Here is a 23,808-nt window from a genome sequence, read left to right on the forward strand (position 1 = left end):
AGGGGTTTGGTGTTGTGGACTTTCCTACTGGTGCAGGGATGTGAGGGAGGCGGAGCGAAAGTCCACAACACCAAACCCCTGACGCTGATTGGTTGGAACACTGTTTGTTTATCTGTGGAAAGGTTGGTAGTGCCGATTGTTTTTTTGGCATATCTCGGACCCTAGGCTGACCAGAGAGACGCGGTTTTTTCACAGACAATTTATGGGGCAGGCAGCGAGCGGATCCTGAAGAAAGGTCAGCTGAAATTGACACTTTATGTTTTAGGCTAGAAATCGCTGATACAACCTTTAAGTTGAAATAGTAAAATTAATCAATAAAATAAATTGAAAAAATAAGAACTTAAACTGAAATAATGAAAATTAGGCAACTAAGTGAAAAAGTTGAGTTAAATTACTAGAACAATAAAATAAATTGAAAAAATAAATTGACTTGACCATTGACTTCAATAGTATGAAAAAAAAATACTATGAAAGTAAATGGCTACCGTCACCTGTGTAGTCAACAGCATTCTTCAAAAGATCTTAGATTGTGTTCAGCTGGAAAAAAAAACACCCATACAGGTTTGAAAAAAAGTGGAAGGTGAGTAAATGATAATAAGGTTTTCATTTTTCTCTTAACTACTGAAAATATAAAATAAAAGCTTACTCAAAATATGAATTAATGCTATAATGTTATGTAAATAAGGGTGAGAGTGCTCTTTGGGAAATACAACCTTCAAATATTTCACTGATAGTTGTCCTCGCACATTAAGCTGGAATAAAAAGTATTTCAACATGTTCAAAATCAACTTGACGTTCCCCACAGGTCAGATTCATAACACTTACAAATGCTTTTTATTAACATACTTTGCTTTGTGGTCAAAGATATTCATACATATTTGACAACTGTCAAACATAGTCTTTAATTTAATAGTACCATTATCTATCAGAATGACAGAATATTGAGAATTTATTTGGGTTGAAAAGGTGGAGTTTCACAGCAAATTCATGCAACCCCCATCACAATATCTGGGTTACGTTTGGAATGGCACTTCAAAGAGAAGTTCGTTACAGAGGAGTCATTAGGCAGCAGAATCAAATGAGCACATACATGAAACACTCATCTGAAACGGTGAGTACCGATGGGACGTCGTCTAACTGTCGTTTTAGAGGAGAACGTTGGGAGGAGTTGATAGTTGCATACACAGACTGACATGATATCCACGGACTTCGAGTGGCAGCCTCCAGGAAGTTAATACAGTAATAAACGCTCTACTTTTGTCTTGTGCGGAACCCTTTGAAGCTTCAAACGTCCTCGTCGTGGGTTTCACAAAAGTATCAAATTACATACAAAAGCTAGTAGTTGGGCACTGTGGATAGCTGGCATACATTGAAAACTCCAAAATAAATTAACCAACATATAAAGAAGTCCTCTCTTCAAGCAAGGGCTCTTTCGATGAAGCGTGTCCGTACGATGACTTGCAGCAGTAGTCGTGTTAGTGCCGGAAAAGTGGAGCGGTTGAGCAGTAGTAGCCGTCTTTTTCGACGTTAATAATAATAACAAAGCAGGAACGCCCCTCCCACGATGTTCGGCGACGTCTGGGAGTGATGCCGTGATTGTAACCAACCCATAAAGTGCTTTCGCAATTGGACAATAAAAATAAACATGTTACACTGGGATAAAAACACGAGTTCAGGCACAACCGCCCATGGACCGAGTCTCTCATTTTTTGAACGGTGTCAAGCGTCCGATGTTGTGCCAGAAATTGGAGGTCTTGCGTTTGGGTTCGGCCAACATGATGACCTGCTGCTGGGGCAGGGAGGTGGGAAGCGTGGGGTGCTTCTGACGCAGCAGGAAGTCGTAGTAGGGCCTGGTCACAGCTGTGGGGAGGAGGACATAAACAAAGGGTCAGGAACCTTAGAGATTTCGCTCATTAGAGAACGGGACACAGATGTGCACATGGGTTTAGTAGACGAGCGTGTTTTGGCCGCTGGTTCTGCGTATGTTGGTATTATTGGTTGTTATGCTGTAAATGGTTTTAGTGTGTACTTGTAAGGGAATGATGGGTCCAGTGAATTACAGAAACTGTCAGTTACTGCGAATTAAAGGCTGGGTATCAATACAGATTTTCTGATTCAATATGAAAGTGATTCTCACTTCAGCTGTAAAACACTGTACGTTTTGTACATTACAAATATTCATGCTGCTTATTTACCAGATACAATAACTAAATCATAAATATGTAAAACATGCACTGTGAACAACTAAAACCGTTATTTTTATATTCTAATAATTAAAATATCACAAATACTCACACATTTCAGTTATGAACTCCCATGAAAGAGTGGCGAAAGCTCATTGATTCTAATAAGAGTCATTTGAATCAGATTACATTGTTTGTTCTGCATGTTGATTCACTAAATACAACCCATTTGAAAAAGAGTATTTTTTTGTGAATTGGGCTACACTGTGTTTTTGATTCAGTAAAAAGAACTGGTTTAAGAGAGTCTTTTGTTTGTGACTCAAACTACAGTGTTTGCTCTGTATGTTGATTCACATTTTTTTTTTTTTAAATCTGTTTAAAAGGAGTTCATTTTATTTGAATTTGCCCACATTGTCTCTGTATGTTTGTTCACTAAAAATTACTGTTTAAAAAGAGTCAGTTGTTTGTGAATTGGCCCACATGGTTTGCAAGGTGCATTTTTGATTCACTAAGAAGATTCAGTCATTTGTTTGTGAATAAGACTACATTGTTTGTTCTGCATGTTTTTGATTCACTAAAAAGAACCATTTTAAAAGATACACTTGTTTATGAATTGGGCTTCACTGGTTGCGCTGTATGTTTTTGATTCAATAAAAATATCTAATTAAAAAGTGTCATTTGTTTGTGAAGCACTCTACACTGATTCATTAGTTAGCTACTTGTGGTTACTATGTATGTTGTTAAAATGTCTGGTATAAAAGAGTCTTTTGTCATGAACATGTGCATGAATCAGACTATACCAGTCGTGCATGTTATTGCATGCGTCCTGTTTGAACAACCCCCAAAAATCTGTAATTTCACCCAACACTGTCTTTTTATGTTATCACATTCAATTCAGACTGCAAACTCTGGTAAAGGATGATTCGAATGATCATCATGATTAATCAGAAAATCGATATTTTGACCCAGCCTGTTAAATAAGCGGATAAATCACACTAACACTCTGTAGAATTACCCTGGACTACTCGATCGGCTCTCTACTTTGAGAGGACACCCAGGATATTGCCCTGCGCAGGACCCCAGGGGGCACCCTAACCCCCCGCCCCTGCCTACGCTGAGGCCCCTCAGGGAGGAGAGGTGAAGTTAAGGTGGCCCTGGTAGCCAGAGGTCCTGAAGGTTCAGAAAAACGTAGGCACTTGGAAGTTTTTGGATGAAGGAGTGAAGGAGATCTGAGTGCCAAAAGGTGCTGTAAAGCTAATGCTGTTCCAGGGCAGTGCGGTAATGATGAAACACAACAAAAACATGGTCAACACATGCTGGTGAACACGTACAGTGACACATGCCACAACTCATTCACTACATTCTCAACTGTAGTGAATCTCTAGCATATAATAATAATAATAATAATAACGTCAAAATGACAAACAGCTGAAATTCACCTTTGGGCTTCCCTGTTGGATGACTTTTAGATGCATTCAACATAGCCTGCTTCTTCTGGACCTCTGTGATCGTAAAACCTGTTTGGAGGACAAAACAAAAACATTTATACGTCTGAAAATAGTCAGTTAGTCAACCATGGCAAACTGACCGATACTTCTGTTATTAATAAACAATATATAAAACTAAACAGATCAGCAAATATGAATACATAAGAACATTTATATTTCAAATATTTCATGGCACTGCTAACAGTTTGAATGTCCATTAATATTTGCTAGTAGCATTTGTTAGAGTGATCGGTGAAACATGGACAAACCCAGCGATTGGGTTAAATGTAAGCCAACCTTCTGGGTAGTTTTATAAAATGGTAAACTCAATCACCACATGATTTCAAGTTGTCATTTACATCCATTTTTGTAGATGGAGAACAAATGATGCAGTATGACTGAGAAAATTGTGCATTTAAAGACTGTGGACAATAAAATCAATGCTTTTGTTAACGCTTTTAAAAGCCTGTTCACCTGTTTCGAGGTCGTGCTGGACCTGTTCCCGTTCATCCGCAAAGGCTCGCAGCCAGCGCTGCTTCTGCTCTGGCTTTTTGGCACACAGGAGGTGGACCTCCTCTCCCCCAGGAGAACATAATTTCAAGGCATTCTTCACACTCACGTTAAAGTCCTTATCCTTCCCGTCCTCTACATCCACCACTTGCATCTGATCCATGTCTAACCGACCCTTGTAGTACAGGATGTCCCTCCGAAGCAGATCCTGTGATCAGCAGAACAATCGTATAAAATAACTACTGGGTGAAACTCAGATAAAAACCATCTGCCATAATATAATAGTGATTCTGACCTTTTTACAGAAAACCAATTGGTGGTCAAAGAGAAAGAACATTCGCTGCTGGCCTTTGGCCTGTGGCTGGGAGATCTTGGTCAGGTCTCCTGAGAAAATCAAATCAGAGCTTCTGCTCAAGATGTCTTCACCCTAATGAAAGGGAAAAGGAGCCTTTGAGAATCTGGAGCGAATCAGTGAGTGAACACTATTCAAGATGCTCGTGTAATTTACCTCCCAGTCCTCTATGGAGCTTTGCCATTGAGCAATTTTGTCAATATTCTCGAGACGCCTCTTTCTCTCATTGATGAGTCTGGCCACATTCTTCATTGCATTTAAGGCAGCTTCCACATCCTTATAATCTCTGAAAAGCAAAACATATAAGATTCGAAATGCCAGTTAGCAAAATGTGAATCAAATCATTCAAAACACTGATTCAGTTATTTGTAATGGGTGATGAATTACAGTGCATTGCAAAAGTATTCATACCCCTCTATTTTTTTTCACGTTTTGTTGTTGCTGCCTTATGTTAAACTGTTCAATTATTTTTTTTCCACATCAATCTACACTCCATGCACATAATGACAAAGCAAAAACAGAATTGTCACAACTGAATTTATGAATTTATTCAAATAAAAAAACTGAAATAAGTACATTGCATAAGTATTCATACCCATAACTTAGTACTTAGCTGAAGCACCTTTACAGCCTCAAGTCTTGTTGGGTATGGTGCAACAACATTTGCACATCAACTTTGGCAGATAATTGCCAATTCTTTGCCTCATCTCTCAAGCTCAGCCAGCTTGGATAAGGTCTGGCAGAAATTTTTCCAGAAGATTCTCCAGAAATATTTGATTGAGTTCAAGCCCAGGCTCTGTCTGGGCCACTCAAGGACATTCACAGAGTTGTCTATAAGCAACTTTTTCTGTGTCCTTAGGGTCACTGCCCTGTTGGAAGGTGAACTTTCTGCCCAGTCTGAGGTTCTGAATACTCTGGACTGGGTTTTCATTAAGGCTATCTTAATATTTTGGTGAATTGAGCTTTTCTTCTACTCTAAGTCCCTCTGTCCCTGCCACTGAAAAACATCTCCACAGCATGAGGTTGCAACCAGCACACTTTACTTTTGTGATGGCACTCTGCAGGTGATGATGAGCAGTGCCTGGTTTCCTTCAAACATGATGCTTGGAATTAAGGTTCATCAGACCACAGAATCTTGTTTCTCACAGTCTGAGGGTTCTTTTGGATGCTGTTTTGCAAATTCCAAGTGTGTTTTAATGTGTCTTCACTGAGGAGTGGTTTGAGTCTTGCCACACCTCCATAAAGCCCAGATCGGTGGAGTGTTGCAGTGATGTTTGTCATTCTGTAAGTTTCTCCTATCTCCACATATAATCATGAAGCTCAACAAGAGAGACCATCAGGATCTTGGTCGCCACTCTAGTCAAGGCCCTTCTCCATCAATTGCTCAGTTTGGCCAGGAGGCCAGCTCTAGGAAGAGTTGTGGCTGTTTCAAACGTCTTCCATTAAAGGTAATGGAGACTAAATGCTTCTCTGAACCTTCAATTCAGCCAAATTTTTTCTGAACTCTTCCCCAGATGTGTGTTTTTTTTTACCTCAGAGCTTGGTTTTTGCTCTGATATGCATTTTCAGCTGTTCGATCTTTTATTAAGATGTGTGTGCCTTTCCAAATCATACCCATTCAATTGAATTTGCCACAGGTTATATTCACTCAAAGTGTAGTAACATCTACAAGCAATATGAATGCTCCTGAGCTACATTTCAACTGTCCCAGATAAGGGTATGAATACTTATGCAACAGAATCATTTAGGCTTTTAATTTTTAATAAATTTGCAAAGATGTTAAAACCCTGTTTTCTGCTTTGCCATTATGGTGTATGGAGTGTAGATTAAAGGTGTATGAATACTTTCGCAAGGCACTGTATATTACTTTTTTTTTTACACAGAATAGAAGAAATTGTTGAATAAAATAATTATTTTTGTTTTCTTTGTCCACAAAAACTATTCTTGTAGCTTCATAACATTACGGTTGAACCACTGATGTCAAATGGACATTTTTAACAATGTCCTTACTACCTTTTTGGGCCTTGAATGTGTCAGTTGTGTTGCTGTCTATTTAGGGTCAGAAAGCTCTCTGATTTCATCAAAAATATCTTAATTTGTGTTCTGAAGATGAACGAAGGTCTTACAGGTTTGGAACGACATGAGGGTGAGTAATAAATTACCAGACTTTTTTTTTCAGATGAACTGTCCCTTTAACAAACAAATCAAGATATAATTTATGTTGTATAGCTAAATCACATATTAATGTGGACATACAGTACACTCTCAAAAAAAATTAGTATCTTTTGAATAGGTATGCAATGACAGCTTGAGAGTGTAGTAAATGTGTAACAGTAGTGTAGACCTCATTACCTGTGCTGTGGGTTGGTGTACTTCAGCAGTTCAGCCAGCTGCAGAGGATACTTGCAGATCTTCTGAACAGGTGTAAGCAGGAATCCATCCAACGAAATGTCAATCATCTTCTGGAGCAGGCGACAGGCCTCAAAGAAGAACACGTACTTCTTGATCTTCATCAGTTTGGAGAGCTGCACGCAGGCATTGGGGTGGTTGTTGCAATACTCAGAGTAGATCTGAAAGTTGGTTTGCTGGATAAAAAAGAAGTGAAGAGAACAGAATAAAGATCCAAACCTAAAACCTGCATCCTACATCACCCGCCTACACTGAAGCCATCTTACGTGCTCTAAGAAGCAGGAGCCGATCTCGCTGAGGTGAGGATGGTCTTTGTTGAATTTCTTCTCCAAGGCTTTGAGGAACTTCTTCTGGAAGCGGTAGAGCTCATCGATGTTCCCAAAGATAGTGCGCAGTTGGTCCTCGGTAAACATGTCTGTCCTCTTCCGACACTGTTTTATATAGCCCTGGGAGCCAAAGCGAGTATGTCAAAGGTTTAATGCTCATTATGGAACAGCTTTACTCATTCCTCTTATGTGAATCAGGCCATTCACTCAGCATGTAAACAGAGAGCCCAGTGACTCTATAGACACTATGTAACAAGATCCACATACTAAGTAGAACAGATCGATCACAGCCATGTGGTAAACTGACCTCACAGATGTCCTTCAGGTGTTTGATGTAATCCCTCTCTGTGCTCATGATCTCATTGATGACGTTGGCTCTCATTTGCTCCTTGCAGGGCAGACCGGGCCCTAAGGGGCCCCCCATGCTGGCCCCACCCCCCTCCGAGGCCCCGTCCAGATGGGCTAAGTATTCCTCCATTGGCTCATCTTGGTTCACCCGTAACTACCAATAAGAAATAGTGCACAATGTTGAATTATGAGCCAATATCTGCCATTTTTTGATGACTGTGGGCCAGATTTACTAACAAACTACACCAGTGCAAACCCCCTTAAAAACTGGCATTACAAAAAACTACTGTCAGGATTTACTAAAGAGACGCAGTGAAAAATTATCAATGAAAAGGTGCTGACAGTTATTTTTTTTGTCTTACCTTATTACATATTGATTTGTAGGAGCAAATTTGGGAGTATGTAAAGGGGTCATGACAAATCAAATCAAATCAAATTTGCCTTGAACTTCTGGCATATAAAAGGTCTTTAAACTATTAAAACATCCTATAGACCTTTTTCCTGAGTAAACGATGAGCGCCGCCATTACGAATTCTAACATCAGATTTTCTGTTACGGTCTCCATAGGAACCCATTCAAATAGCCCATCTGTTTTTAATGTAGTTAACGTCCACTGCTTCGTGTCATCTACACACTCATTAAAGTGAGGCACTGACAAATGACGGTCATTGCGACATTGCCAAGTGATGGCGCTATGGAGCCATGTGCTTTTTAAAAACATTTTAATAGGTTTAACATTGGTTTATTAGCTCGGAATTAGGGGTGGGCATAGATTAATTTTTTTAATCTAGATTAATCTAGATTAAATCTTGGAATTAATCTAGATTAATCTATATTAAAATGGCTAATTTGAATTCTGCTGAAGGCATTCAGAATATGTGTGCTACCCAAATAATGACTTAAAGTCTTTGAGAATGGATCATAAAGCTCATAAAGCTGTTCTATGATAATTTGTTGATGAAAATAAATTATGTTCAATTAGATGTACTTGTGTTTGCTAACTAACTAACAATGAAATTATTTTTTCTACCTATTAGATTGTGTTTTTTTTTAACGTCAACACCTACCCAGCCCATTACATGTTACACCGTACTTTTATTTTGACAGGTTGCCGTGAAGTTTCTGTGTCATACAGTATGATATGATGCTAGTTTTCTCAAATGAAACGTTAAAAGTGACACTCACAGCAGTTTGGGAGATTGAGTTTATCTGTTCATGTGAGATGAAAATGCCAAAAATTACCGGGAGCGTCACGTGTGTTTCAGTATGCGTGTAGTAAAAGCTCGTCTCCGCAACGCATACATACAGCTAGGCAAACGGAACATATCGGATTCATATTAAAACGGTCTTTTTGCATTTCAGGTTTCACATACACTAGTCCATATCGCGATTTGAATTAAGTGACAGACCAACATTTGATTTATGAATCCAAAAAACGACGAATTTACGTGGCATTTCGCTATAGTAGATTCGGTTTTTATGAATGGAGGACTACACGATCCCGTCTGTGTTTTGGCGGAGGAGACTTAAACGCGCGACCATATTCTATAGTCTTCGGTATACATCCGCGTTAAACTATCAAGGTGAAAGTCATCATAGCTTGCGTAGTTTAGACCCAGCTCCCAACCCAAATTTGAGAATAGATTAACGGCGATATTTTTTTTTATCGCGCGATAAGAGTTTCAGGTTAACGCAGCACGTTAACGCCGATAACGGCCCACCACTACTCGGAATATAGCCTAATTTGACTAGAAACAATGCAGACCGGAAATGCAAAGCATTCTTTCAGTTAAGAGTAGGGCTGTTCGATTCCGAAAATTTTGGAATCGATTCCGATTCCGATTCCTGGTTCTGGAATCGATTGGATTCGATTCCAGAATCGATTCCTCACTGTTGTTTCGATTCTTTTTCGATTCTTGTTTTTTAGATTGGAGGAAGCTAATTTCGCAATGTATGCAGGATGTAAAGGTTGTATAAAGTTACCTTCTCATAATATTAAGCTTCATTTGTAAAAAAAAAAAAAAAAAAAAAAAAAAAGAAGATATATATATACTATTTTTCTGTAGCTCTGACTGATTTCAAATTGTAATTCGTTGCCCAGGAAATTAGTCATAACCCACAGCTCAGCGGTGGACATGCATTTATTGCATGAATAAAACAAGATGTGACGTGTATAAAATGACAAAACTATACACTGAAACAAAATAAACAGAACTTTAACAACAACACTGATATGAGAGCTCGTGGCGAGAACTGTCAATCAGATGCGCTCTCGGCCACTGATACGTGCTCTCTGCGTTTTCTTTCAGAGTTATCATTTGGCTGATAGATTAAAAATAGCATTTATTTAAGATGTAAATAAGATCAAGACACGTCATGATCTATTCTGTCGTCTAAATTGTGGACATCATGAGCCAGTTTTCCCGTAAAATAACATCTGAATCGTTTTTTGAACTGGTTCATTTAAATAATCTATCCGAACGAATCTTTTTGTGGAAATGTATCAGACTATAATAACTATTAGTGAGCAAGAGGCAAATTAATGGGTGCTTCTCAAACTGAAGGCTGCGTCCTTAAACTCATTTTTATTACGTTTATTTTCGTCAATCGACGTTTGATGACTTGCAGCCGAAATATGCAGCCTTCATGGAATGCAGCCTTCCGTTTAAGAGGTAAGTTTTGTTGAACTGAAAACGGCTCTGAATGAGGAGTCGATTCCCCTTGAGAGGATCGATTCCAAACGTTGGAATCGACTCTCGATTCCCAATGCCTCGGAATCGAGGAATCGATTCTTTTTGGAATCGATTCCCAGCCCTAGTTAAGAGTCGGACTTACTTCCGTGTTTAGGAAAAACGTCTATAAGTTTCATAGCTTAAAACAAAGTCCTCATTATAAACAAAGCATTTATTTAATCTCCAAAAACGGCTCGTTTGGATCTGATGTCACCCAGGCAAAAAAATTTGCATAAACACTACCTCCAGCGCAAGGCATTGACGAATAGTCATCTTCTCACCATAGGCCCTGCCCACTGGCATACATTGCTCTGAATGCGAGTGTTGCGTTGTGTCAAAAGCAAATAGAAATTACAATCACTGCCACCATCTTGTCTGCACTGCATACAGTATACAGACGCACATTCGCTTTCTGACACAGTCCACGTGCCTAAGTCTATCGTCACTAGGACGCTTTTGCTTTGACACTGTTTGCTTTGACACGTTTGGTGTAAACAGCACGTTCACACCTATCAGAAGGATCCCAGCATATGGAACGAGTGGATAGTTTTGTGGATTGGGGTTTTGTTTCGTAAAGGTTGAAGTACAGTGTCATGGAGAGATCACAAGGAAACATTAGTTGAAAGATAAAGCGTTACTAGATCTGATCGCAGCTGCATCACAAACGGTAAGTAAATTATTTCATAATGCTTTGTCTGGAAATTACAGTTTTTTTTTATATGTTGTCAAAACACTCACATGCAATAGCGAGGGGGCGTTGATATTGTTTCCTATGCAATGACTTTAGCCAATCATAAGAGTGGCCAATTCCTGACCCCTTAAAACAGGTCTTTTTAGAAAAAGGTCCAGAAATTAAGGTTGAAAATAATCATTTTTCCACATATTTATTTCTATTTTTGTGCAAAAAACTTTATTAAAGACACAATAATATATAAGTTTATTCAAAACAAGAAGTTTGATGATGTTGTGATTGAGTGTGGAATCACGGGAGTTCTAGTCTTTATCCCCACATCCAATGAAATTCGTTGGGACTCGGGCAGAAATCACGTTCATGGAAGTAGTATGGAAGTATGAAATGAGGATGTTGGAGCGATTGCTAATGAAGGACGAGCGCGATACATGGCTTGAAAGTAGCAAAGCTTTTATTATGCCACAGTCGACCGTTTCCGCTTTTTCCAGTCATGTGTATATGAGGTAAAACAGCGGTTTTTCAGCGGAGTGTTTTGAAAGTTCTGTTAATAATGCTACTCTGTGCGTTCTTCACCTTTCTAATACAATGCGTAACATGTTAGTGTGTCTTAGGCGTTTCTATGTTTTCTACAAAATAAAACCGGAAAATTAAGAGTCCGTGTCATTAGTAAAATTGATAAAAAAAATTTGGGTAAAAGTATTGATAGTTGTGTAAATATTGTCATACTAACAGTCTGAATTTTTAGTTGATTGTGATCCATCTTATACCTTTCTATCAAAGTTATTTGACATTATCAAGATTAATTTGTTCTGACACAGTTTAACTGTGAGTTCTTGTCATATTTTACTACCATTGTCTAAACTATAGTGAATTACCTGTGATAATGTGAGAAATGTTAAATGTATCCGAATAAATTTGACTGTAAATGAAAGTAATAAGCTTTTAATAAGAGTTTCATTTCATTGCTTAGTTTGATATATGCCACTAGTATATAGAAATTCTTTCACTTGTTTGTTCTTGCCGTTTAATACACTATGTACAGTATAACAACATGCAGTTTATATTAGAGCTGAGCAATATATTGAATATTTACAATTTAATTATGATTTTTGGTGTATGACGTCATTGGCAGATGACGCAAGGAGGACACGATCCGTGTCACTAGTTAAAACTGCTTATTTCTCTGGATTTAAACATTCTTTGAAACATTTTGGATAATGTTAAGTACACAAGTTAGCAAAATATATAACACTGTTCTAGTGATTTTTGGATATTTTAATAAAAAATGTATTTATTACATTATGTGCCTTTAACGTTATAAATAAACCTCAAGGAACATATTAAAATAATACAAAATATAATCATGACCCCTTTAAATGAATCATTTAATGTGATTTACTAAGATTTTGCGAATAATGTCTTCACCCATTTTGCACTTGACACGGCTGCACATTCACTAATTGGCGCTGCTGTTGGCAGAAAGTGTCATTATGGAAATGATCTGAGGGCATCTGCGTTCTTTAAATTCCACATTATCAAATCACCAGCAGAACTTTTCACTCCCAACGGCTCTCTTTTGGGTTTGTGGTTTTAGGTTTGTAAATCTGGCTCTAAACGTTCACTGTGCAGTGGCTTTTACCAATGTGCTTGGCAAAAAGGACACTGGTGCACTGACGACCCCTCACTGTAGCCTAATGTAATAGTGATGACATAATGCGACAGTAATCAAATTTTTTGTTAGGAACGGGAAGTCTGTTCTCCTTTACCCGAACAAAGCTGGCGGGGAACCAGCCCTCGCTGTCCAGCACCCGGCCCCACCACCACTCCTTGTTTGTGGCGTCCACTACTTCGATGACGTCTCCAGCTTTGAAGCCCAGCTCCTGGTCGTCCATGGTGACGTGGTCCCATAGAGCCTCCGCGCACACGCTGCCATCACTGATCAGCTGTTGAGACATAAGATTAAGGCAAAACAGAATGAAAAATATTCCCTGTATCTAAAAACTGATAATATTAGAGCAAGAACTACTTCAACATGACTATGATAGCAAATATGTATGTACAGTCAAACCAAAAATTATCCAGACACCGGATATATATATATTTTTTTTTATCATATTTTTTTTACTAGTGGGTGCAGGAAACTATAGTTGATTTAAGTAAGTGAGGATAGCAAAATAAAATAAACTGACATATTATACCCAAAAATTCTTCATACAATACAGTGGACTACCAGTAAAATTGATGAAAATTTGGGACACTTTAACCTGACCATGTTGTGCTTAAGTGTTTTTTTTTTTTTTTTTTTTATTGCTAATGCAACCTTTTTACACCATAGACTGATCAACATTAATCATTGCTTGGTAACTGGTCAACAAAGTATTGATAGTCAACAATTTTTTGTTGATTGTACATATCTTTCTATTAAAAGGTAGCTGACATTATCAAGATGATTTTGACACAGTTTAACTCTTGAGTTCTTCTCATATGTTACTATAGTTTTCTAAACTATAGTAAATAAACTTTTTTTTTTTTTTTAGACTGTAAATGAAAGTAATAAGCCTTTAATTTAAGGTTTCATTTCATTGCTTAGTTTGATATATGTGACTAGTATATGGACATTCTTAAACTTGTTTGCTAAATTAAACTAAACTAATTTTTGGTAGCAAACAATACCTTTAAATTAGGTAAGTTCAATTAGTTCAAACACTTAAATGCATCAGTTCAAAACTCAACTGTTTTTGCACAATAATCAATGCTCATAGTTATCTAGTGTAGTTAAATATGGCTAATTATTACTTTATTACATTTGTGCAAATAAACGGAAATAATTAGTCTTCCGTTTGTTGATGTAGTGTGTGTTGGTTCAAGTTCATCCAAATGAAATGTTCTGTATTTGTTAACGCATGATAAATCAAAACAATGTTATCATTTGAAGTTTTTGGCCTGGTTTACAAGTTACCCTATTTAAAATGTAAAAAGTAGTGTAACTATTTTAATTACTTTATCAAAGTAATTTGATTACTTTTTGATTACTTTTCAAAATTTCTAATTAATGTTTTCTACTGTTAAACCAGGTAGGGGTAACCTTACAGTAGTACTCAACACTGATTACTGACAGACTTTCAAAATCCTCTTGACTTTTAAATCGCTTGAATTAAGGTGATAAAAATTTCATTTTTAAGCACAGCCACCACAAAATCTTCAGACTTCAGAACCTCTTTTTACTTTGAGATCATTCTGAGGTTAAATACTGATTTAAAATCATAAGATATAGTTTAATAGCAATGATGCTGTTTTTGAAATCAAAGATATAACAGGAAACACTTGTACCTAACAATGCCTTAGAAAAAAATATATATAGTTAATAAGCATGTGTCCTATTCTGTGTCCTAAACCCCTGAAACAGTTGTCTCATATTTTAGACGAGTCAATGCAATTTTGGAAAGAAATCAATTAAATCTGTATGTGTGTGTGTGTGTGTGTGTGTGTGTGTGTGTGTGCGCGCGCGTGCGTGCGTGCGTGCGCGTGCGTGTGTGTGTGTGCGTGCGTGCGTGCGTGCGTGTGCGCGCGCGCGTGCGTGCGTGCGTGCGTGCGTGCGTGCGTGCGTGTGTGTGTGTGTGCGTGTGTGTGTGTGTGTGTGAAAATACTGAGAATATGTAACTCCTTTCGTAATCGTTAACATTTTCATAAATAACTGTATTGTATTACACATTTTTTCTCAGTAACTTTAACAGATTAGTTACATTTATTTTGTAATTAAATTATGTAACCAGCACTGTATGTATGTATGTATGTATGCATAAGTGTATATAGAGTCGTGGCCAAAAGTTTTGAGAATGACACAAATATCAGTTTTCACAAAGTTTGCTGCTCAACTGCTTGTAGATCTTTGTTTCAGTTGTTTCTGTGATGTACTGAAATATAATTACAAGCACTTCATATGTTTGCAAAGAGTCAGTATTTGCAGTGTTGGCCCTTCTTTTTCAGGACCTCTGCAATTCGACTGGGCATGCTCTCAATCAACTTCTGGGCCAAATCCTGACTGATAGCAACCCATTCTTTCATAATCACTTCTTGGAGTTTGTCAGAATTAGTGGGCTTTTGTTTGTCCACCCGCCTCTTGAGGATTGACCACAAGTTTTAAGATCTGGGGAGTTTCCAGGCCATGGACCCAAAATGTCAACGTTTTGGTCCCCGAGCCACTTAGTTATCACTTTTGCCTTATGGCACGGTGCTCCATCGTGCTGGAAAATGCATTGTTCTTCACCAAACTGTTGTTGGATTGTTGGAAGAAGTTGCTGTTGGAGAGTGTATTGGTACCATTCTTTATTCATGGCTGTGTTTTTGGGCAAAATTGTGAGTGAGCCCACTCCCTTGGATGAGAAGCAACCCCACACATGAATGGTCTCAGGATGCTTTACTGTTGGCATGACACAGGACTGATGGTAGCGCTCACCTTTTCTTCTCCGGACAAGCCTTTTTCCAGATGCCCCAAACAATCGGAAAGAGGCTTCATCGGAGAATATGACTTTGCCCCAGTCCTCAGCAGTCCATTCGCCATACTTTTTGCAGAAGATCAATCTGTCCCTGATGTTTTTTTGGAGAGAAGTGGCTTCTTTGCTGCCCTTCTTGACACCAGGCCATCTTCCAAAAGTCTTGGCCTCACTGTGCGTGCAGATGCGCTCACACCTGCCTGCTGCCATTCCTGAGCAAGCTCTGCACTGGTGGCACTCCGATCCCGCAGCTGAATCCTCTTTAGGAGACGATCCTGGCGCTTGCTGGACTTTCTTGGACGCTTTGAAGCCTTCTTAACAATGCAGTGGAAAGTTTTTTTCAGGATTAAGTTCATTTTCATGCCAAAGAAGGACTATGCAATTCATCAGATCACTCTTCATAACATTCTGGAGTATATGCAAATTGCTATTATAAAAACTTAAGCAGCAACTTTTCCAATTTCCAATATTTATGTAATTCTCAAAACTTTTGGCCACGACTGTATACATATGTGACCGTGGACCACAAAACCAGTCATAAGGGTCCATTTTTCTAAATTTAGGTCACCTGTAAGCTGAATAAATAAGATTTCCACTGATGTATGGTTTAGCATATGAATGTTATTTGGCTGAGATATAACTATTTGAATATCTGGAATCTGAGGGTGCAAAAAAAAATCAAAATATTGGTATTGAGAAAATCACCTTTAAAGTTGTCCAAATTAAGCTCTTAGCAATGCATATTAATAATCAAAAAATAATTTTATAAATTTATAAAATATCTTCATGGAACATGATCTTTACTTAATACCCTAATGATTTTTGGCATAAAAGAAAAAATTATAATGTTGACCTATACAATGTATTTTTGGCTATTGCTACAAATACACCCATGCTACTTAAGACTGGTTTTGTGGTCCAGGGTCACATATTATATATTTTGAAAAAATACTGTGTAACAACACAGAGCATTCAATTTCACTGTCTGTTTCTGTGTCTTAGTGGCATAGTGTGTTATCATGCAATGATATACAACCCTTCATTCTGTGCACTTAACCAAAACCAAAATGCAATGTATCACTGGAGGAGGAATTACCAAATTAAGCCTTTTCAGTCTGCACAGTCTGCTTTTTCCCTGAGTGGTCATTTTAAGGTTCCGCTTTTTGCTTACAGGGATTGATTTGGCAAAGAAAACAAAAAGCGGGGTAATATATTGCCACACTGTTCAGCTTGGCTACAGAGAAAATGAAGTGAAATCCTGGCAAGCTTACAGTAACAGCCTCCATCAAACCATCTCTGCATGGCTAAACGTGATCTATTGGTGCTGATGTAATATTCACACTCTGTTCTCTGTCCATACTTTGTGCGAGATGGACTCAAAGGCTGAACATACACCCCCTGAATCCAGAGCCAGCATTCTCATCACCACAGCTGTGCCTATGTACCCTGTTGCCTAGCGACACACCCACATACTTTCCCATGTGCCTCCTCTTCACGGCCTGTGAGTTACAGCTTCTTGGTTTGCTCAAAGACGCTATCAGAAACAGCCCTGGCACATACTGTACAAACATACAATAAAAACTCATGAACGAACAAGATTTTTAAAACTAGGCTGGATGTTCTAGCATCCACTTTAGCTGAGTCAACCCATACCAAGTTCATTGATAGATTTTCCAAGTTGTTTCCTTCTGGATATTATTCCTCACAGAGCAACCAATGCTGCACTGCACTACAAGCATATCCAGCTCACCAGTGTGACCTCTTTTTTCCCGCAGACTCCTGCTCAGCAGCGAAAGGACTGTGCAGATCCCTCTGGGACAGAGCGTGGTGTAAAAGAAATCCACACATGGGCCAACAACACAAAGGAGCTGTCAAAACGTTTTAAAATAAAGGCAAGCTGACAGTTACACAACAAAACAAGCATCGTCATTCAAAGGCTCCCACACGTAAACACCCAAACATACTCACAGAAACAGACAAAACGTCTGAAGATGCCCTCAGATGACTTCAAAAAATCAAAGCTTGACCCCTGTAAGCCACTCAAAAGTGGTTACGCTTTGGTGAATAATTAACACAGTGCCGTCTCAGCACATTACTTCTGGCTGAACGCCACCATCCTCACACACACAGTCACACCCATTCCGGTTACCTGCACTGTGATGTCTGCATCCTGAAAACCCATCCACGAGTGAGCGAGAGGGACCAACTTTCCCTCCTCCTCCTCGTCTTCCTCTCCACCCCTCCCCTCGCTCTTTCTCCTCACTGCGGCTGCGCCCTACTGGAAGGCCAGCAGGAACATCAGCACTACGTTGATGATGACCAGCAACATCATGATGACGAACACCACCACCTTCTGGGCCTCCGGGCTGAGGTTGCACCGCAACAGGAAGTGAGTCAGGCCCAGCCGCGATGTCGTTCGCTGGCCTCCGCGAGCCATGGCGCCGGGAACCCCCTCGCCTAGAGGTCTGTGCGCGAACGCTCGACGGCACACGATTTGCCGACCGGATCCGCTCTGCGTTCTCGGTGAAACGTGAAGGGGAGGGGGAAGAGCCTCCACGTCCACAGTTAACTGCTCACTTCCTTTCCGCTCCCTTCTCGTTCTTTCTCTCTTTCTCTCGCGCGTGCACTATCTTCCTCCTCCTCGTCCCTCACTCCCCTCGATTCTTTCCCCGCGCACTGCTGATGTCAGGAGCAGGGGTGGATGTGTCTCTCCGCCTCCATGTATTCTTCGTCTTCTATTCTTTTTTTGTGTCTGATTTTCTCCTTCTGTGCTCCCTTTCACTGCCTCCCCCTCGTTCTCGTTCTCGTCCCTCGTCCTCCTACTTCGCTTAAACACACTGCTGTGCTAATTCCCTTGGATCTGATTAACGCACTTGAAATCCCTTGTCTTTTCACCGTCTCTTTTGCAAAACGCAAAGAGAAATGGTCGCTGCATCTGTGCTTAGCGGCTCTAGCAAAAATCAACCATCCATCTCCCTGAATTGACTTCTGTTTTTGCTCCTGTTTTTTTTTTTCCTCTTATCCTTCCCAGCCAATCGGCTGCTGGTGCTGTGAAGCGTATCCAGGATACCAGAGTAGCGGAGGCAGGCCTTTAGTGGTAGCAGGAGGGAGGCGGCAGTGGGGGGAGGGATGTGAGAGAATGCAGCATAATACATCCTTTCTATCCTGGCGCTTCTCCATTGGCCGAGCCGGCCGCCCATCAGCCGCACTTCCCATGTAAAACCGAGCACGTCCACCTCGTCTTCTCCAGTGATGGTAATGTTGCTGGAGATATTAATTAAAGACTGCATGAGGTGCCAAACACCTCTTGAGCTTTCATTTCCTGACCCTGGTGGGTGTCAGTGAGGTAGGATTAATGCAGTCATCCTCACTCGTCGCGTTCCTGTGCATCAATTTGTGCACAGCTAATGGGATTAGTGAAGGCCTCTGATTTTACTAACCTGCTGCTCTCTCTCTCTTGGTCGCAGAGCCCCATCCCCACTGTCACAGTCACACAGTATGATACTTCCTTTTAAATCAGCAGCTGTGCCTTTTTGACACACACACACAAGCAAAACAATCACTCTCTCCAACACTGAAACAAGCCGTTCTCCCCACCACACAAAAAAATAACACTAAAATTAGATCAGTGGAAAACATATTTCAGTGAGAGCTGTACCTATGTAAAACTTTGTAGCAGGTTGCTGCTATGCAGTAGCTAAGGTGTTCTAGATGTTTTAGGGTTTTGCTATGCTTTGATAAGGTGTTCTGGGTGGTTGCACTGCAAAACGGCTAACAATCAGTATTTTCATCTTGTTTCTAGTAAAAATATTTTTAAGGTAACTAGATGTTATTTACACTGAGTGAAAATAGCATTTTTTTGTGATAAATTCAAATAGCAATAAATTCTATTTACAGTGAGTGAAAATAACAGTATTTTTAGCGATATGCTATTTACACTATGTTAAAGGAGTCATCGGATGCCCATTTTCCATAAGTTCATATGATTCTTTAGGGTCTTAATGAAAAGTCTATAATATACTTTGGTTAAAAATTCTTAGTAGTGTAAAAAAAAACACCCTTTTACCTTGTCAAAATCTGCTCTGCAAAAAATCAACTCATTTTATTGCATGGTCCCTGTAAATCCAAATAAGCTCTGCTAGCCCCGCCCCTCTCTGAGTGGGACTATGAGCTGTAATGTTTACTTTAGCCGCATTTATCGGCGAAACTTGCCAACAAGAACATTATATATGCTGTGGGTGAAGCTGCATCATGAATGATTCGCACAAACATAAATGCATATGTAGATCGGGATCGGTGCTTTCCTTTTAAAAACGAAAATAGCGTTATCCTCTGCCTCTTCAGCAGCTCAGATGTCAGGAGTAAATGACGACTGCTATGTTCATTATTACATCCAACAACAGAACACCTCAATCGCTCAATTAGAGTCTTCCCCTACACCTGAGTCAACACAATGGCGATCGTATTCGAACTGTTTCAGCTTGGTGAGGGCGGGTCTAAGGTAAGGCTTTCATGTCAATCAACTGTGTGGTCACACCGACAAGAAGCTGAGAATGACCTGATTTTAAAAAGGGGATGTTACTTTTAAAAAACCACTGGATGGATTTTCATCATTGTAGGTTGGATGTGTACACAAACTGCCAACACACATTAATGTTCAAACAACATTTTGACCCCTTTAAAATAGCAGAATGTTCTGCTATTTATACTACTTACTGCAAATAGTGGCAATTTTCTGCACCTGTATTGTAGTTCATTATAAAACAGTATGTAATAATAAAATATAAAGTGTAAATTATAATTTTAATTCCAGTTATTACAGTAAATAGATGCCACCTTATTGGGACAATAAAGCAAAAGAGATTTGAAAAGGGAGAGAAAAAAAGTTTGGCAAAAGGCGGATTCTAACTATTTACACATATAGGCATTCCGTATTATTACATATCTCAAATATCTTTGAAACAATAAAATCTTACATTACAAGCAAAATATGTGCAGTGAATTTATTTATTTTTATTTTATTTATTTAAAAATGTACTTTATTTCTATTTTCTCAAGCTTATTGTTTTTTTTTAGTCAGCATGAAATAGGACATTTAATTTTAATCTACTATATTTTCTAAATGCATATTACTGATTTAACTGTAAACATTTTGCCTGTGCATGTTTTATTTTACAAATTTTGACCTTGTAATTTCTTGTAACTTCTCCAGTCATTTAGTCCACTTCACAGATTTCTTACAACCGACTACAAGCTTTCATTCATATCTGCTTCCATCCAGTCAACAAACAATGGATAGAAGTCTCATCCTAAATTTTTTTTTTTTTTTTTACAATAATCTATTTTACTCAGATGTATATCACAATACAGAAAAAAGGTCTGTTCCTACTTCCGATTTATTAACGTTTTATGCTTTAACAATAAAAGGGGTCATCTGATGCCCATTTTCCACAAGTTGATATAATTCTTTAGGGTCTTAATAAAAAGTCTATAACATGCTTTGGTTAAAAATTCTCAATAGTAGGGTAAAAAAATATCCTATTTACCTGGTCAAAATCAGCTCTGTTCACAACAACCTGTTTTGTTGCATTTCCCTTTAAATGCTAATAAGCTGTACTGACCCCGCCCCTCTCTTCCGTGGGGTGACAAGCCGTACTGTTTACTTTAGCCACATTTAGCTGCATTTAGCCATGGAACTCGCAAAAAATCATAAAAGAACCCTGATATTCATTCCTTCTGTAGGTAAAGCTGGATCACAAATGATTTGTGAACATAGATGCATTTAATTAGATCGGAGGGTGCATTCCTTTCAAAAACAAATGTAATCCACTGCATATTCACTGGCTCAGATGTCGGGAGTAAATGACACCGGTATGTTCATTATTACATCCAATAACAAAACACCTCAATCGCTTAGGACCCATTCTTGTCTACACCTGCACCGGAGTCGACACAATGGCGGACTGCTGACACTTCACTCAGGGTGGGTCTAAGGTAGGAGCGGCCTTGGTCTGTGTGGAGGTAGTATTTATAAAGATAAAAAAAAAAAAACCCTGGGTGGATTTTTATCATTATAGTATGGATGCATACACACATTAAACAACATAAAAGTGAATTCTGCATCCGATGACCCCTTTAAGGTCCAGTTCTCGCTATTAACTAACTATTAACTATGACTTTTGCCTCAATAAACTCCTAATTGCTGCCGATTAAAGGTGATATATCATGAAAATCTGACTTTTCTGTGTTTAAGTGCTTTAATCGGGTCCTCAGTGCATCTATTTTTTTATTTACTGTATATTAGCTGCTGCCACACAGATCTAATATAAGCATGCAATTTCTTTCCAAGCTGTTTACCTCCACAGGCACAGTCAACTTTTTTTGCAAGTAATTTGTGTTTTTAACATAAACTTGTGTGTATTTGACAGTTTAAGCGCAATAAGACATGAAAGAAAACTAGTGTAGTACTCACATGCTGTGACAGACGCTTTCTGTGTGCATGCTTCGGATATGTGCACTCAGAAAAATATGGTTGTGCAGAATATGTGCTTTATAAGTAGTAATAAACAGCTAATAAGCTAGTAATATCCATACAACAAGCAACTAGGTAATAGTGAGAATTGGTACCTATACTAAAGTTTTACCAATAATCTGTATTTAAAAAATACAAAAAAGAAAATATTTATTTGCGGTGTACTAGGCTACTATGGATGTTTGGTTTGGGGCCCAAATCTCTACTGGTGTTTACCTCCCCAAACTGGTGCCTAATATTCAGGCTGGAATAACTGGCTAAACACAGACCCCAAAAGCTGGCCGGTTTTAAACCAGAAAATACTGAGGGGTTATATTCTGGTCCCTAAACATGGCTCAGGTGCCTTCCATGATGCAAGCTTAGATCTCCAGATGAAAATTATTATGATCATGATTCGAGGTGCTGTATCATTCATGTCTGTAGCACAAAGGGTGCAGGATATTTAATGCTAGTTGTTGACTAGTGTTTACTAAAACAACTGTAAGTAAATTTAATACTAAGGGATGTTCAAATGTCTGAGCAATACTACAGTGATCCCTGTCTTAGCTCCCTATTAAAACAATGACACTTTAATTTCCCTGTTTATCATTTACTGGATGGTTTACCAGGACAGAAGGGCTAAAAACAATAACAACAGCATCAGCACAGGGCTTCTCTGCAGCTCAGTGCATCCCAAGCTCCCAGAGGCCCAGCTGTTGATTAGATTTTTCTGCTGTTTCTAACTAAAATGCTGAGAGGAGTAACTGAGTGGTATTCGAAAATGATACCAAACAGTCATAAATCAAACTCTGACACTCTGCATATTCTTTGAAATTCTTTGTAGAAAACAGCATCTTCCTACAACACGGATTGATCTTCAGTCATGCTGAAGATGATGGGAGAAGTACAGTGGCAGCAGGTCATTCTGCTAGTTTCAGGCCTCAGGAGAGGAACAGATGGGTAGCAGACTTTTAAATAACAGTGACTGAATTCCAACATGTATAATGACTGAATCAAGGGCACAGCTACATACAGGTTCAAAACTAAAGTGGTGCCTTGATTGCCTGTCTGAAACTAGTTATCTTCATATGAAATTCTATTTTGGCTCTGTAAGGCCGTAAGGTTTTCAGCACAGATTACCGGCCCTTTAAGTGTTGGAAGGAACATGTTTCTATGAATATCTCACCATGGACAGAGAAACAGAAGCACAATCTGTGAACACAAACAAACAGTAACACGTAGACAGCCTGCATGTTCTACCTCATTTATGGCCAGCTGCTCTCCTCCTCCTCCTCCTGGGTGTCCGAATCGGTTGGAGGAGCTGCGAAACTCATTGTACAGGTCATCTTCACTCCCCACTTCATCCGCAAGGCCAGACTTATCCTGCGGTCCATCGGTTATCACCAAGGCTGAAAAATAAAGCACAAAATTGTCAACTGCAACGTTCGGGGTCTAGCTCAAATACAGATTCAACTTAGTCTTGTTATAATGTTGTTGATAAACTTAAAGTATTCAAAGGACACTAAGTTTGAATCACGATAAATAAATTGTCATTTCACATTAAAATACTCAAAAGTATTAGAAGTTGTATATGATATGTTTACAGTGTATTATAAATTAATAGTTTTTGTTTTGCTGGCCAATATGACAGTGGACTTTGAGTTAAGTAATGGCATATGACTGAACAAAAAAATTCTTCAATGCAGTAGCCTTTGACTGGTCATGTTATCTCAAGATGGTGCCTTCACTGACTGTGTGGAATAAAA

The 23,808-nt window shown here is 38.9% G+C and overlaps 1 protein-coding gene across 4 annotated transcripts in view; it reads right to left on the bottom strand.

Moving 5' to 3' along the window:
- Positions 1-806: 806 nt before the first annotated feature.
- The window catches only part of arhgef4 (Rho guanine nucleotide exchange factor (GEF) 4), a 55,039-nt gene continuing 32,037 nt past the window's right edge, over positions 807-23,808 (bottom strand). For 3 of the 4 annotated variants that reach the window (XM_073848238.1, XM_073848237.1, XM_073848239.1), the window contains 10 exons: positions 23,303-23,451; positions 12,805-12,981; positions 7,575-7,769; positions 7,208-7,387; positions 6,885-7,117; positions 4,689-4,818; positions 4,476-4,607; positions 4,145-4,388; positions 3,623-3,700; positions 807-1,860 (listed from right to left, as the gene is read on the bottom strand). In XM_073848238.1, coding sequence (XP_073704339.1) covers positions 1,703-1,860; positions 3,623-3,700; positions 4,145-4,388; positions 4,476-4,607; positions 4,689-4,818; positions 6,885-7,117; positions 7,208-7,387; positions 7,575-7,769; positions 12,805-12,981; positions 23,303-23,451 — 1,676 coding nt within the window. In that variant the 3' untranslated portion in view covers positions 807-1,702. Of the gene's footprint in view, positions 1,861-3,622; positions 3,701-4,144; positions 4,389-4,475; positions 4,608-4,688; positions 4,819-6,884; positions 7,118-7,207; positions 7,388-7,574; positions 7,770-12,804; positions 12,982-17,680; positions 18,517-23,302; positions 23,452-23,808 lie in introns of those variants that run through there. The other variant, XM_073848240.1, reaches the window with a different exon arrangement.

This window comes from Garra rufa, chromosome 10 (assembly GCF_049309525.1).
Source record: "Garra rufa chromosome 10, GarRuf1.0, whole genome shotgun sequence".
Classification (NCBI taxonomy): domain Eukaryota; kingdom Metazoa; phylum Chordata; class Actinopteri; order Cypriniformes; family Cyprinidae; genus Garra; species Garra rufa.